Consider the following 12,853-nt stretch of genomic DNA (forward strand, 5'->3'; position numbering starts at 1 on the left):
GGCACAGTCGCATCGGGAGGAGAGGGGAGCGTCCGTCCCCACGGGGATGTGCCCAGGGTGTCACCCGGGGTGGCTCAGGGACATTCGCCCTCCCTGACCCATGGCCAAATCCGGACCCGATGCTGTAGGATGGGGACAGGGTGGGGGCACGGAGCCAGCCCTGAGAGAGCCCCCTCGTGCCCGCGGTCCCCGAACCCGCACAGCACCCGGGCGGTGCCAGGATCCGGGCGGCGGCGGGGAGCAGCCGGAGATGACAGAGCCGCTCTCCGCTCTGAGTCAGCGCCTCGGTCACGGGCAGATGTGGTCAGCGCTGCCCTTTGACAGTGACCTTTAAAGGGCTGCTCCCGCCTGCCCACCAGCCGCCGCGCCCGCAGGGCAGGGAGGGCGGCCAGGAGGCAGGATCCGGCCCCGCAGCCCCCTCTGACCCCCGGACCGGGCTGTCGGCGTCAGCGCCGTGGTCCCCCGGGGCCGGCGCGGTCCGGCTGCCCCCCCGGCGTGGCTCCGTTCCCAGGACCTCTCTGCCCTGTTGCGGTGCAGGATCTGGCCATGGGGCCCGGCTCCCCGACAGTGAAGTCCATACAGCCACGAGCTCCCTGTGCTGCCCAGGGGGGATGTGACTCCCCCCGGATGGATCCAGGACGCTGGGGTGGCCCTGGAGACATCCCTGAACCCGGGCTGAGCATCCTCGGTCCAGCTTCCCACCAGCCACCACCCTCCATCACGTGTCACCGGGGCTGGGCCCAGCACATCTACCCTGAATTAATCCAATTACTCGATTTCCCAGCCAGAGCTCGCTCCCTAAAGTCCTCGGACAGAGCCAGCATCTGGCTCAAGGGCCAGGGTGTAAAAAACAAACAACAACAACAAAAAAACCCCAAACCCCAGAAAAAGCGAGAGGCGAGCGCTGCCTCTGACCGCCTGCATCCTTTTAAAGTGACCTGGGGGAAAAATAAAGAGGCTAGAAATGCAAAGAATCCAGCAGGCAGAGTTTGCTTTATATTCCTCTCAGTCACATTTCCACGTCCATGGGTAATTTATAACCCGCTTAACCCCTTCCCTGCCACCCCCCTGGCACAACCCCTCTGCTCAAGAGCATCCTCGCGGCCGCACCTTCCCGCCTCTGTTTGCTTTGGGAAGCACAAAAAGTCCCACGATGGAGTTTGCTGAGCTCTAGAGAGGGGGGAAAAAATGTGGTTGATGTCGAGGGGGTGCTTGAGCAGGAGGGATGGTCAGGACGTGGGGTGACAGGTCCCCTGCCCGTGGGGGGACAATGGGGACGCCCCGGCCCTGTGTGGGGGGAGGCTGCGGCTTCGCAAAAGGCTCCGGAAAAAAAAATGTAGGTCAGTAGTGATAAATGCAAAAGGCATCGAGTGTTTCTGGAGAGGGGCGGGAGGAGGAGGGCGGGCAGTCAATATTTGCCAACTCGAGTGTTATTGCCTGGGAAAGGGTTTTATTTTCTGTTAAAAGGGGAGTGGATGGAGCATGGTGCAGGCAGGTGCGGCAGGAGCGTGTCCCACCGGCCGCTCACCCCACGGCCCGGCGCTCCCAGCCCCCCAGCCGGGGGGTTCGGGTCCCTCTGGGCGTCGGGGCTCCAGCTCCATCCTTCCCGGCCGCTGGAAACCTCACCTGCGGCGCGGCGCCGTGATTTACGGTGACGGCCCCCAATCTATCCCATTTACTTGGCCATTAGTCACCGGTGCCGGACACGAGGCCGAGGGGCTGGACGGGCTCCAGGAGGGGGAAGGAGGGAGCGGAGCCGACCTGGCAGCCCCGCCAGCCCGGCCCGAGCATATTTTCTCCCGGCCCTGGTTTGATTAACAAGATGAATAAGCTGGCGGAGCGCAGCGGGGCGAGGAGAGGCCCCACTCCCTGCTCCCGGGGGGGCACGGGGCTGCGCTCCCCCAGCCGTCCCCAAGGGGATCAGCCACCCCCACCCCTCTCCCCTTACCCCAGGGCGTGGAGCACCCCTCAACCCTGAGCTGGGGCTGGGAGACCCCCCCTTCCCCGTGCTGGGGTCCTGCCATGTGTTCCCCATTAGGGCTGGAGGTTAGCGAAGCCCCCAGCCCTCCTCCTCCTCCTCCTCCTCCTCCCCCCAGGCCCGCTTTGGGGTGCTGCCATAAATAAGGCCAAGGGGCAGGGCAGCGGGGAGCGGGGGGCCGAGGCGGCGAGCGCGGGGCCAAGCCTGCGCCTTTTATGTCTTTTAAACCCTGGGAAATGGAAGCTGTAAATCTGGGGTGTCAGGGAGAGCCCAGCGCCCAGCTGGGAGGGGGCCCCATGGTGCGGAGCGAGGGTGCAGGTGGGATGCACGAAGGTGACTCGGGGAGGCCTCGAGGGCCACGGGGGGTGGCACGTCTGGGTCTGACGGTGGCTGGGGACAAGAGGCTTGTCCTGGGGGGTCAGTCCCTGTGGGGTGCTGGTCTGGGGGCCAGTGAGGCTGCGGTGCTGCTGCTCACTGGTGCTGATGGGCTCCCAGCGCCAGGGCAGCCCCATCCCTCTGCGCCCCTGTCTCTGTGTGCCACCAGTGTGCCCCCCGTGTGCCCCCCAGTCCCCATGTGCCCCCCCAGAGCCCTTCCTCTCCCCAGTCCCTCTGTGCTGCTGGTGTCAGTGGGGCTCCCCCCGTTCCTCTGCATCCCCCACCCTGCTGCGCCCCTTTGATCCCTGCCCATCCCCTGGTCCCCCTGCATCCCCCAGTGCCCCCACCCCTTCTGGTCCTCCTACCCCTTCTGGTCCCCGTGCATCCCCCGGTCCCCCTGCATCCCCCGGTGCCTGGGTGGGTGAACAGCCCCTGCCCGGTGCTCCTGCACCCCCCGGTCCCCAGCCCGCCCATTCTCCCAGGTCTCGGGGTACCGCTGCCTCCCCCGTGCCTGAGCACCCCCTCACCCTCCCGTACCCCACGGTAACCCTGAACCCCCCGGTCCCCAGGGCCCCCCGGTCCTCCTGCATCCCACCTTACCCCGCCATCCCCGGGTGCCTGAGCATCCCCCGGTGCCCCGGCATCTCCCGGTCCTCTCCCCCCCGCTTCCTCCCTGCAGCCTCCGGTGCCCGTGCACCCCCCATCCTCCCGCACCGCCCGCTCCCAGCATCCCCGCTCCGCGCTGCCCGCCGGTGCCGGTGCCGGTGCCGGCGGAGCTGCGGCAGGCTGCGGCGGCTCCCCCCGCCCCCGGCTCCCCCCGCCCGCCGCACGGCGCGTCACGGCGGGGCCGGCACCGGCGGTGGGTGCGCTCCGCTCCGCGCCGCTCCGCGCCCGCCATGGCGGCCAGCCGCCCCCGCGCCCTGCTCGCCCTCGGCCTGGTCCTGCTCGCCACAGCCGCTGCCGCCGCCGCCACCGACCCTTTCTCGCCGCAGCTGGGGGATACGGCCGGGTGCCGCGGGCAGTGCGGCCGCAGCCTGCCGCGCCAAGCCGCCGCCGTGAGTCGGGCCGGGCACCGGGGGCACCGGGGGCACCGCGGACGTGGGGAGCATCAGGGGCATCGGGGGCACTGGGGGCACCGGGGACACGGGGAGCATCAGGGGCATCGGGGGCACCGGGGACATCGGGAGCATGGGGAGCATCAGGGGCATCGGGTGTACCAGGGGCACCGAGGGCACCGGGAGCATCAGAGGCATCGGGGGTACTGGGGGCATTGGGGGTACCGGGGATACCAAGGACATCGAGAGTACCAGGGACATGGGGGGCACTGGAAGCATCAGGAGTACTGGGAGCACCAGGGGAAACTGGGAACATCAGGGGCACTGGGAGTATTGGGGGCACCAGGAGCATGGGGGCACCGGGGGCATTGGGGGTACCGGGGGTACTGGGGATATCATGGGTACTGGAGGCAAGGGGGACACCAGGAGCATGGGGAGCATCAGCAGCATCGGGAGTACCGGGAGCATCAGGGAGAACTGGGAGCACCAGGGGAAACTGGGAGCATCGGGGGCACCAGGAGCATCGGTGGCACTGGGGGCACGGGGAGCAGCGGGGGCACCAGCCCGCCCTGCACGAGCATCACCGCCGCACAGCCCCACATGCAGCCCCCCATTTCATGCACCCCCTCAGTGAAGCCTCCACCTCCTGCCATCCCGTGCCAGGGCCCCAACAGAGATGGGGGCACCTGCCACGTCCTCGGTGGGGATGAGGCCACGTGCAAACCCCACCATTGGGTGCAAATTGCACCCTCTCCCTCCCCTGGGGATGCCATCGCCCTGGGTTCGGGGTGCCAGCCCCGGCCATGGTCCTGCGGGATGGTGGCGGTGCCCAGTGCCCCCCAGCCAGGTGCGTGGGGCCGTGGTGGGGGTGCCTGGTGCCAGCCCCGCGCCCTCCTCCTCCTCCTCCCCGCAGGATGCTGTTCTCAACGCCTGTTACCGGGGCTGCCGGCTGTTCTCCATCTGTCACTTCGTGGACGCCAGCGCCGAGCCCAACACAACCAGGGTTGAGTGTGAAGCAGGTGAGGAAACGGTGCCCGAGCGGCCCCCGCACCCCAAACCCCATCCCGGGGGGGTCCCCCACGTACCACCGGCACCCCCGTGATGCCTTCCACCCCCCGAGCATCCCGCTTCCCAGAGCCTGCTGCAAGCCAAGCGCGGTGCAGATTTACACTCGGGAGGAGTAGGGGGGTCCTGGAGGCGCAGGGCTGAGCAGGGGGCTCGAGCACCCCCCAACCCTGACCCCCTCCTGCCCCGCAGCATGCGCCGAAGCCTACAGCAACGCGGAGGAGCAGTTCGGCTGCGTCACGGGGTGCCGCAAGCAGCTGCCCGAGGTGGAGAGCAGGAAGGAGAAGGTGAGGGGCTGGGGAGATGGGGACCCCCTGTTCCCCCCTCGCCCACCCAGCCTGTCCCTGGTGCCACCAGCCGTGGCTCTGCCCTGTCCCTGCATCTGGCTCCTTCCCCAAGGGTCTGTGGGCAGGAGGCGGCGGGGCTGGATGTGGCACCCGGGGCACCCCGGCGACTCCATCCCTGTGCCATCACCCTGCGGGGACCATCCGGGGAAGGCATTGACCCCCTCAAGGAGCCTGGAGCCATGGGGCTGCCCTTGGGGGGGCTTATCTGGCCACCTTGGCCCTCGCCTGACCCCCAGTGTGGGGACACGGGGTGTCTCGGTCACCCTGGGCATGGCAGGGACCACAGTTTGCTGCAGAGCCAGCAATGCCGATGCGATGGAGACCACTGCCACCCCGCTGAGCCCGCCGGCCACCCCCTGCCCAGGACCCCATGGGGGGACACTGGGACATGGTGGCTTGGCCCCTGGGTCCCACTTTAGGAAGGATTCCTTCCTCCCGTGGGAGCTCAGCCCAGTCCCTCCTCTCCCTGGGGATGGAGGCTGTAAAACTCCACACATGCAACCTGCTAATCCATCTGTCCGTCCATCCCTCCATCCCTCCATCATCCATCCTTCACCCATCCATCCCTCCATCATCCATCCTTCACCCATCCATCCCTCCATCATCCATCCCTCCATCCCTCCATCATCCATCCATCCCTCCACCATCCATCCATCATTCATCCATCCATCCCTCCACCATCCATCTCCCAGTTTTGATCTGTTGTCCTTCCCAGCAATTAGCAACGCTTTTTCCTCCTACATTTAATTAACTCAGCTTTTGCCCCATTAATTAAATCAAACTTTGGCCCAAGGCAGAGGCTTTTGGCTTCGTACACGTGCAGCCGAAGATGAGATTGTGCTGTAAAAAGCTGCGGCTCCTTTGAAAACCCACTTTGCAGCCGGTTTTTAAGACCTTCCCGGTGGCTGATCCCATTTCCCAGCCCCGCTCGGAGGTCAGGGACGAGCCTGGGGGGGTGACAGGCTGCCGGGGAGGGCCCTCACCCCCTTCACCCCCCTCCAAAGCGTTTTTCCTTCGGGTTCCCAGACAAGCAGGCAAAGCAGATTTAGCATAATAATTAGATACAGAATCTGACCTATTTATTTCCTGTTTGCTGGTTTGACCGTGCAAGGGGCTGTCGGAAAATGTTGGGAGCCAGCGGCCGGGAGCAGCCAAGCGGATTCCAGCAGGGATGCTTTAAAAATAACAAACGGCCACGACGGCCAAGAATCCAGGGCACAGGGAGAGGCTGCCAGGAGAGGAACGCCCTCGGCACCGCGGCCGCTCCGCACCTATTGTTTAAAGAGCTGGTGGGAGAGCGGGGCTGCCCAGGGGCTGGGGGGTGGCCCTGGGGACCAGTGATGGCCCTGGGGACTGGTGATGGCCCCGGGGACCACGGCCCTGGGTTTGGTGACCCTCCTGGGGCTGGACCACGGGTGCTGCACATCCCCATCCCTGGGGGAAGCAGGCTGAGCTCCAGACCTGAGCGCCCACCTCAACGCGGACATGTCCTCGGGGTGGGACATTGTCTGCCGGGGTGGGTGACGAGGGTGGTGACACAAGGGGACGGTGGTGACACGATGCTCCTGCTCCTTTGCAGAGCCCGGAGCTGAAGGAACTGTCGTTCTCCATGTTCGATTTGGTCTCCACCTTCTGCAACGACATCGTCAGCTCTGCTCAGAGCTTCATCTCCTCCACCTGGACCTTCTACCTGCAGGCGGATGATGGCAAAGTCGTGGTGTTTCAGGTGGGGGGGTCCCACGTCCCCTCTCTGATGGGTGCCGAGGAGGGGACCCCCCCTGCTCACCCCTTTCTCCCTCTTTCCCCGCTGACCCACCAGTCCCAGCCCGAGATGGAGTATCCGGTACCGGAGGTGCAGGAGACCCCACCGGAGCGGCCGGCGCAGCTGGGACCAGGGTCCAGCCCCCGTGTCCCCCAGCCCCACACAGGTGCGGGGGGGTCGGGGCTGCTGTCCAAGAAGCTGCTGGGTTCCTCTGCACCCCCCCAGCAGGCAGAGGGTCCCCGGGGTGAGAGGGACCACTCAGCACCCCTGTGCCCCACGGTGTGCTGGCACGGGGATGGGGAGCGGGGCCAGCGGTGGGTGACTGGGCTCAGTGTCACCTCTCGCCCACCAGGCCCCCGGGCGAAGGGGGAGAAGCCCCCCATGCAGGAGCCACGGGGCAGAGCCGAGGTGCAGCACGCGGAGCCCCCGCAGCCGGAGCACGACTTCTTGGGCTGCATGTCCAAGTAGGTGCAGTGGGACCTGCTGGACATGCCAGAGGAGATGCTCCCCCCGTCCCCAAATTCCCACCCCGTGCCCTGCCATAAACTCGTCCCTTTTCTTTGGCGGGGGGTGGTGGGGTGTTACAGGCGCTCGGGCCTTCCTCGCTGGATCCTGGCCGCCTGCCTCTTCCTCTCCATCATGGTGATGCTGTGGCTGAGCTGCGCCAGTTTGGTGACCGCCCCCGAGCAGCACGTCAAGACCCAGGTATGGGGCGAGCGGTGCTCAGCACAGTCCGGGGAGGGTCCTATGGGGCTCCCTGACACCCTGGGTCTCCCTGTCACGGCTGGGTGACACATGGCCAGGGTGTTTGTGGTCCCTGGACATCGTGCCGGGCTCGCCAGCATGTCCGTGCTGCACGGTACATCCCCAGGCAGCCCCGCGGTGTTCCCGGGCTGGGGGACAAGGGGGTCCTGTCCCCTGCTCCAGGGCTGCACCGTCCCCTCTGCCTCTCTTCCAGCCTCTGAGCATCAACGGGGACAAGGAGTACTTGGAGGACCTGGACGGCCCCAGCGCCTTCCCCCTGCCACCCGTCATCGCCGTCACCCTGTGCCCCGCGCACGGTGGCGAGGACGCGGGGCCGCTGCCCCTCAAAGTCAACCTGGACAAGACCATCCTGTAGCGCTCCTGCCCCTTCCCGTCACCTCCCTGCCACCTCCCTGTCACCGGCCCCATGCCGGCCCCGCGGCATCATCCCCGGCCCCGCTCCCCTGCCCTGTGTCCCCGGCTCCCAGAGGGGCATCTCTGGCTCTGTCACGGTGGGGACCGGGGGTACGACCTGGCTCGGTCCCACTGTCCTCCCCAGGGACGGCCGCTGCGGAGGAGGCTCCCAGGAGCTGGGCAGCGGCGTTGCCTCCTCCGTAGACGTGCTGTTTGCTGGGATCCTGGTTTCCAGCGCTCAAGAGCCAAGAGAGGAGCTGCCAGGGACGGGGGGAGCCCGTCCTCGTAGCGGGGCGGTCTGTCTCCTCCCGACCAGAGCCCTCGGGGCCCCGCAGCCCTCCGGGCATGGGTCCAGCGCTGGGCAGGAGGGAGCCGGCTGCAGTGGGGGATGGAGAGTGTCTGCAGCATTTGGGGCTTTGGCTCCACACGTCCCCGGCCTCCCACCTTGGGCTGAGCCTCCAAGGCGCCGTCTCTGGCCCTGGGAACTCCCTTCCGCCGGCCGGAGCCGATTGCCTTGGGGAGCCGAAACGTGGCGAATGGATTTGGCGTTGGCAGCCGGAGAGAGGAACGGATCTCGCCGCCTCCGTGCCCACGCGGGGACCCAGGCGGCCCCTTCCCGGAGCTGCGGAGGGGCCCCGGGATGGCTCCTTCCCCTCCCTGCTCCGTGATGCCTTCGGGGCGGTGGGATGCCGGTGGGACCAAGCAGGGCACGAGGCAGCGATTCCCTGCCTCGTGCTCCTGGCTTGTGTCCGAGCTCGGGCAGGAGGTGGGAGCTGCCGGGATGGCTCCGTCCTGGGCTCAGCATCCCTGCCCGAGGCCGGGAGCGGCTCCGCCTGCGGGGCTGTAGCTGATGGCAGGACCCAGCGGCAGCCGCCCTCCGGGTCCCCAGGCTTGCAGCGCTGCCCTGCCAGCACGGGGCCAGCCCTGGGGTCTCCTGGCCAAGCAGGGACCCCCTCGGCTCACCCCCTCGGCGTGGAGGGGTGCCCTCGCTCCGCAGGGCTCTGCTCCCGCATCTCCCCATCTCCCCGCTGTTCTCCATCATCTCTCGACTTCCTGCGTTCTGTGGTTTGGTTTGCATCAGCATGTGGTTCCTCAGCCCGCAGAGCCCCACGGGGACACCCCTGCCTTCGGGAGGGGCGGCTCGGCGGCGGCGGTCCCTGCCATCCCTGCGCCCACCTAACACGGCTGTACAGATTAACTTATTCCCCACAACTCCCCACCGCTGGGTTTTTAGGCTCTCTCCACCTGCCAGCCGCTCCCCGTCGCCGAGCGGTCTCGGGGGGCCGTGGCGTGGCGTGGTGGGGGTCTCTCGTCCCCGTCCCCGCTGGTTTTGTGCTGCTCCTTATCACTTTCACCCGTGCAAAATGTCTGGGGTTGGGGGGGTTGGTGGTCATGGGGGGGGTCTCGTGTCCGTTTTGGGGTGCACTTTTTGTTCTCGCTTTTTGGCCACTCGTCTCAGTGTGAAGCTCGGTGGAGTCCGGTGTTGTCCTGGCCACGGCGGCTCTCCCGGTCCCCGGTCTCCCTCAGGGGAGAGGACGGCTGCGGAGCCCCCCCGGCTTTGCTTCCAAAGGGCAAACCAGGCCCCAGGCTGGCCGGGCGGCACGGGCGGAGGGGGAATAAAAGGTTTGTACCAGACCCGGATGAGTCGGTGGCTTCATGGGGTGGGTGTCACCAGCTGGGGAGCGGGTCTGAGCCCTGGCACAGGGCTGGCAGGAGGGCGCAGGTCCGTTCCCAACTCGCCATCCCGTCTTTGCAAGCTGAGCCAGGATGAAACCTCTGGCAAACCGGAGAGAAACCCCCTGCTTGGGCTGTTTTGCACGGACAAGACGCTCTGCCGCGGGCTGCGGGGCCAAGAGAGTCGCCCCATCAAGAGATTCGGCACCAAGCGTAAAAGGAGCCGCTGTTCCCTGGGGAACGGGTGGGCTTGGGGGGTGCTGGGGGGTGCTGGGGCAGGCAGGGGGTCGTGCACCCCGACACGTGCACCCGTCAGCTGCGAGGAGGAGGAGGAGGCTGCGACGTGGCGGCTCATGTGTGCGTGTAACGAGGGGCTGCGGGCAGAGGGCTTTGCCCACTGAAAACCACCCGCAACGCCCAGGCGCCCGTTTCGAGGAGGGGAAGCGTAAACGGGGCCGTGCGTCAGCGGGACACGTCAGTGGGACGCCCCACACGCCCGTGCTCGCGGGCTGGGACGCGCTGGCACGTGCTCGCACCCACCTTTCCCCCGCGGCGGGTTGTTTTTCCTGGCGCGGTGCCCGCGTCCACGCCGCAGCCGAGCTCTCCCCATGCCAAGCACGGCACACGAGCTCACGCAATGGGCCTGGAGCCTCGGTTTTTAGCACTTCAGTAGCTCAGCGGGGTCCCGTCCTCGGAGCCAGCAGAGGCGCGGGGGCCCCCGAGGAGCCGGGGCTGGTGCTGGCCTCAGCTGCTTGTTTTCTCCGGGACGCGGAGCCGGGGACGGGGAGGTGCTGTGGGTGGGTGCTGGGGCGCTCGACACGAGCCACAGCCAAAGAAGGATCTCCAAAGGGGACGTGGAGCCTGGTCCGCAGCCTCCGGTGCACGGCCCCTGCCTGTCCCCGGGTGGGGGGTGCGGTGTCAGCCCCACGCAGCGCGGCGATGCCGGGGGCTGGGGGATGCAGTGCTCTGCGGGCTGGGCAGAGGGATCCCAGGCGATGGGATTCGGGGGGTTGCACAGTGTCCTCAGCAGGCAGGTGGGTGCCTTGGGGTGCCAGGGTGGGCAGAGGGGTGTCGGGGGCCGGCAGGACAGGAGGGAAGGGCTGAGAGATGGGAGCCCAGTGCTGAGCAGCCTTTGGGGTAGGCACAAGCTGTGACTGAGACAGAAGAGCCCCCCAGCCAGGGCCAGGCCACCGAGTGCCCCCGGACGGCGTGTCAGGGGGGTCTTTCTCTGGCATTTTCCATACGCAGCCCAGGCATCATGCTGAGCCCCGCAATGGGCTGGGCGAGGGGGCTGGCAGCCGTCCCCAGACACCCTGTGGGGACGGAGCAAGTGGGAGCAAACAGGGAAACCCCAGGATGGTGCTGAGACTCCCAATGTGGTGCTGTCTGCATCCCCTGCCATGGGCTGGCGCAGAGGGCGGTGGCAGGGCACAAGATGGGTGCAGACAGCTGGTAAACCCTACCCGCCGCGGGCAGCGGCTCCGAGCAGGTCCCCTCCTGGGATGGGAACCGGGCTACAAACCGTGGACAAGCTCCTCGCCTTTAAACTGGAGTCAGATTCCTCGTTGCTGGCTCGGGGTGCAGGAAACTGTGCCCAGGAGCAGGTGAGGAGGGACCCCACTCCAACGAGAAGGAGACGCATGAAATTATCTGGTTCCACTCCCCGCAGCAGGCAGCCGGGGTGTTTTCCACCTGACGCCTTTCCCTTCTCGCTCCCTCTTTTATTTTTTTCATGGGGGAAGCAAAATTCATGGTGTGTGGCCCCATCGGCCAAGAGAAGAGCAAGGGGCAAGCCAGCCCGTGGCAGAATCACACCCTCCATCCCATGGCTGATGGTGAGGGCGTCAGGGACCATGAGCCCGTGGTGGGTCCCGTCCTTCTGGCAAGCATCTGTGAGCCCACATTCGCCTCCTGTGTATCCAGCAAGAAATCACAGGCTGGTACATGGGGACTTTCAGCCACGCCGTGGCGAGAAGTGGCCCCCAAAAGTGGGGGGAGGCCAGTGAACTGCCCCCATGCCTCCACCATGGACCCCCACAGCATCTCCCTGCTTGTGCAATGCCATCACCGCAGCGGGTGCCGAGGGTCGTGGGGGTCTCGCTGGCCGCGGTTGGGGTCGGCAGCCCCCTCCTGCTGCTCTCTCCACGGCTGCATTGTGCTGCTGTTCTCACCTCGGGAAAATGCCCCCTCCTTTTCCCCCCCCCCAGAAAATCTCAGCTGCCGGGAGCTGGCCGGGCTCCACGGCCGCTCGCACACGCCAGCTGAGGAGCTGGGCCACGCGGCGAATGCATTTGTGCGGGGATTTCCCTCCCCTCTCGCCGTCTGCTCCCAACGGTGCCGCTCGCCCCTATTTCTCACCACGCTCCCCCGTGCCGAGGGTGACTTCGGGAGCACTCGCAGCTCCTTGTCCCACTGTCGGGTGCCCAGAGCCTGGTGCCATGTCCCGAGGGGATGTCTCTGCTTGGGAAGGGCGTGGTGGTCCATGGTCCAGGGATGCTGCCCAGGGCAGAAAGCCCAGGGCTGGGACAGCAGGTGGGGAAGGACTCCGAGATGTCCCTGCCTTGCACACACAGGAGCCAACCCCCCCTTTTCATGATTTGTGACCGATTCTCCCAATTCGGAGTGGATACGGAGTCCAGGTCTGCACCCAGGTCTGCACCCGTCGCTCCCCTTCACCCCTTCCCGCTGGTGTCCCTGGGGGATGCTGCCGGACACAAAGCAACCGGGGGGAGGTTTTCCACGAGAAAGGACCATCAGGGTGCAGGTTTGGGCCCTCCCAGATTGGGGCTTTTGAAGTTGATGGTAAAAGCTCCGGGGCTCCTGTCTCAGCTGGGGAAAGGATATTTTCTAGCAGCTCCAGCTGCCGCTCGCTGGCCCTGGCCCGGCTCCTGCGAGCACATGGCTGCAATCCGGTGCCGTCCTGACCAACACACCGAGCTGTAAATTCAGCTTTAACCCCAACGGAGGTATTTCTCCAGCCAGAGATGGATTGAGGATGAGGATGTGGGGCGAGGGGCAGGGGTTCCAAGCAAGCTCTGGCAGCGCCGCTGGCTCGCAGCACCTTCCTGACCCCGCGTGCGGGAGCTGAGCCCTTGCACGTACAAATGCTCCTTCACACCGCGCTGGGCACCAACCTGGAGCCGGCAGCAAAGCTCACGTGGCCTTCAAAGATGGAAACCACACGGTGCTGCCAAAACCAGGCAGCGGGGCTGGCAGGGGAGCGCCGTGCTGTGGACGGCCACCACCCAGGACAACACATCCATGGGTTTCCTCTCCCCGTCCTCCTTCCTGCGACCTGCGCCAAAGCAGCGGAGCCACGGGTGATTCAACAACAACAAAACCAAACGAAAAACAATCTCCTCGTGCTAATGGGATTGGTTCTGTCCCTACCACGCACATTCCAGCCCGGCTCGAGGGACCGCTCGGGGTGGGGGGGGGG

General features: G+C 66.5%; 1 protein-coding gene across 1 annotated transcript; it reads left to right on the forward strand.

The window, feature by feature from the left end:
- The first annotated feature begins 3,249 nt into the window (after positions 1 to 3,249).
- TMEM59L (transmembrane protein 59 like) lies at positions 3,250 to 7,702 on the forward strand. The gene is made up of 8 exons (XM_068420705.1): positions 3,250 to 3,408; positions 4,322 to 4,427; positions 4,666 to 4,760; positions 6,400 to 6,546; positions 6,640 to 6,748; positions 6,935 to 7,046; positions 7,170 to 7,287; positions 7,541 to 7,702. The coding sequence occupies exons 1-8, from the start codon at positions 3,250 to 3,252 to the stop codon at positions 7,700 to 7,702; spliced, it is 1,008 nt and encodes a 335-aa protein (XP_068276806.1).
- The last annotated feature ends 5,151 nt before the right edge of the window (positions 7,703 to 12,853 follow it).

Source organism: Nyctibius grandis, chromosome 31 (assembly GCF_013368605.1).
Source record: "Nyctibius grandis isolate bNycGra1 chromosome 31, bNycGra1.pri, whole genome shotgun sequence".
NCBI classification, from domain to species: domain Eukaryota; kingdom Metazoa; phylum Chordata; class Aves; order Nyctibiiformes; family Nyctibiidae; genus Nyctibius; species Nyctibius grandis.

Coding starts and splice junctions, on each gene's coding strand:
- TMEM59L (XM_068420705.1), top strand. CDS start 3,250: ATGGCGGCCAGCCGCCCCCGCGCCCTGCTCGCCCTCGGCCTGGTCCTG. Junction 7,047..7,169: donor TTCTTGGGCTGCATGTCCAA/GTAGGTGCAGTG, acceptor GGGGTGTTACAG/GCGCTCGGGCCTTCCTCGCT. Junction 7,288..7,540: donor AGCAGCACGTCAAGACCCAG/GTATGGGGCGAG, acceptor CCTCTCTTCCAG/CCTCTGAGCATCAACGGGGA.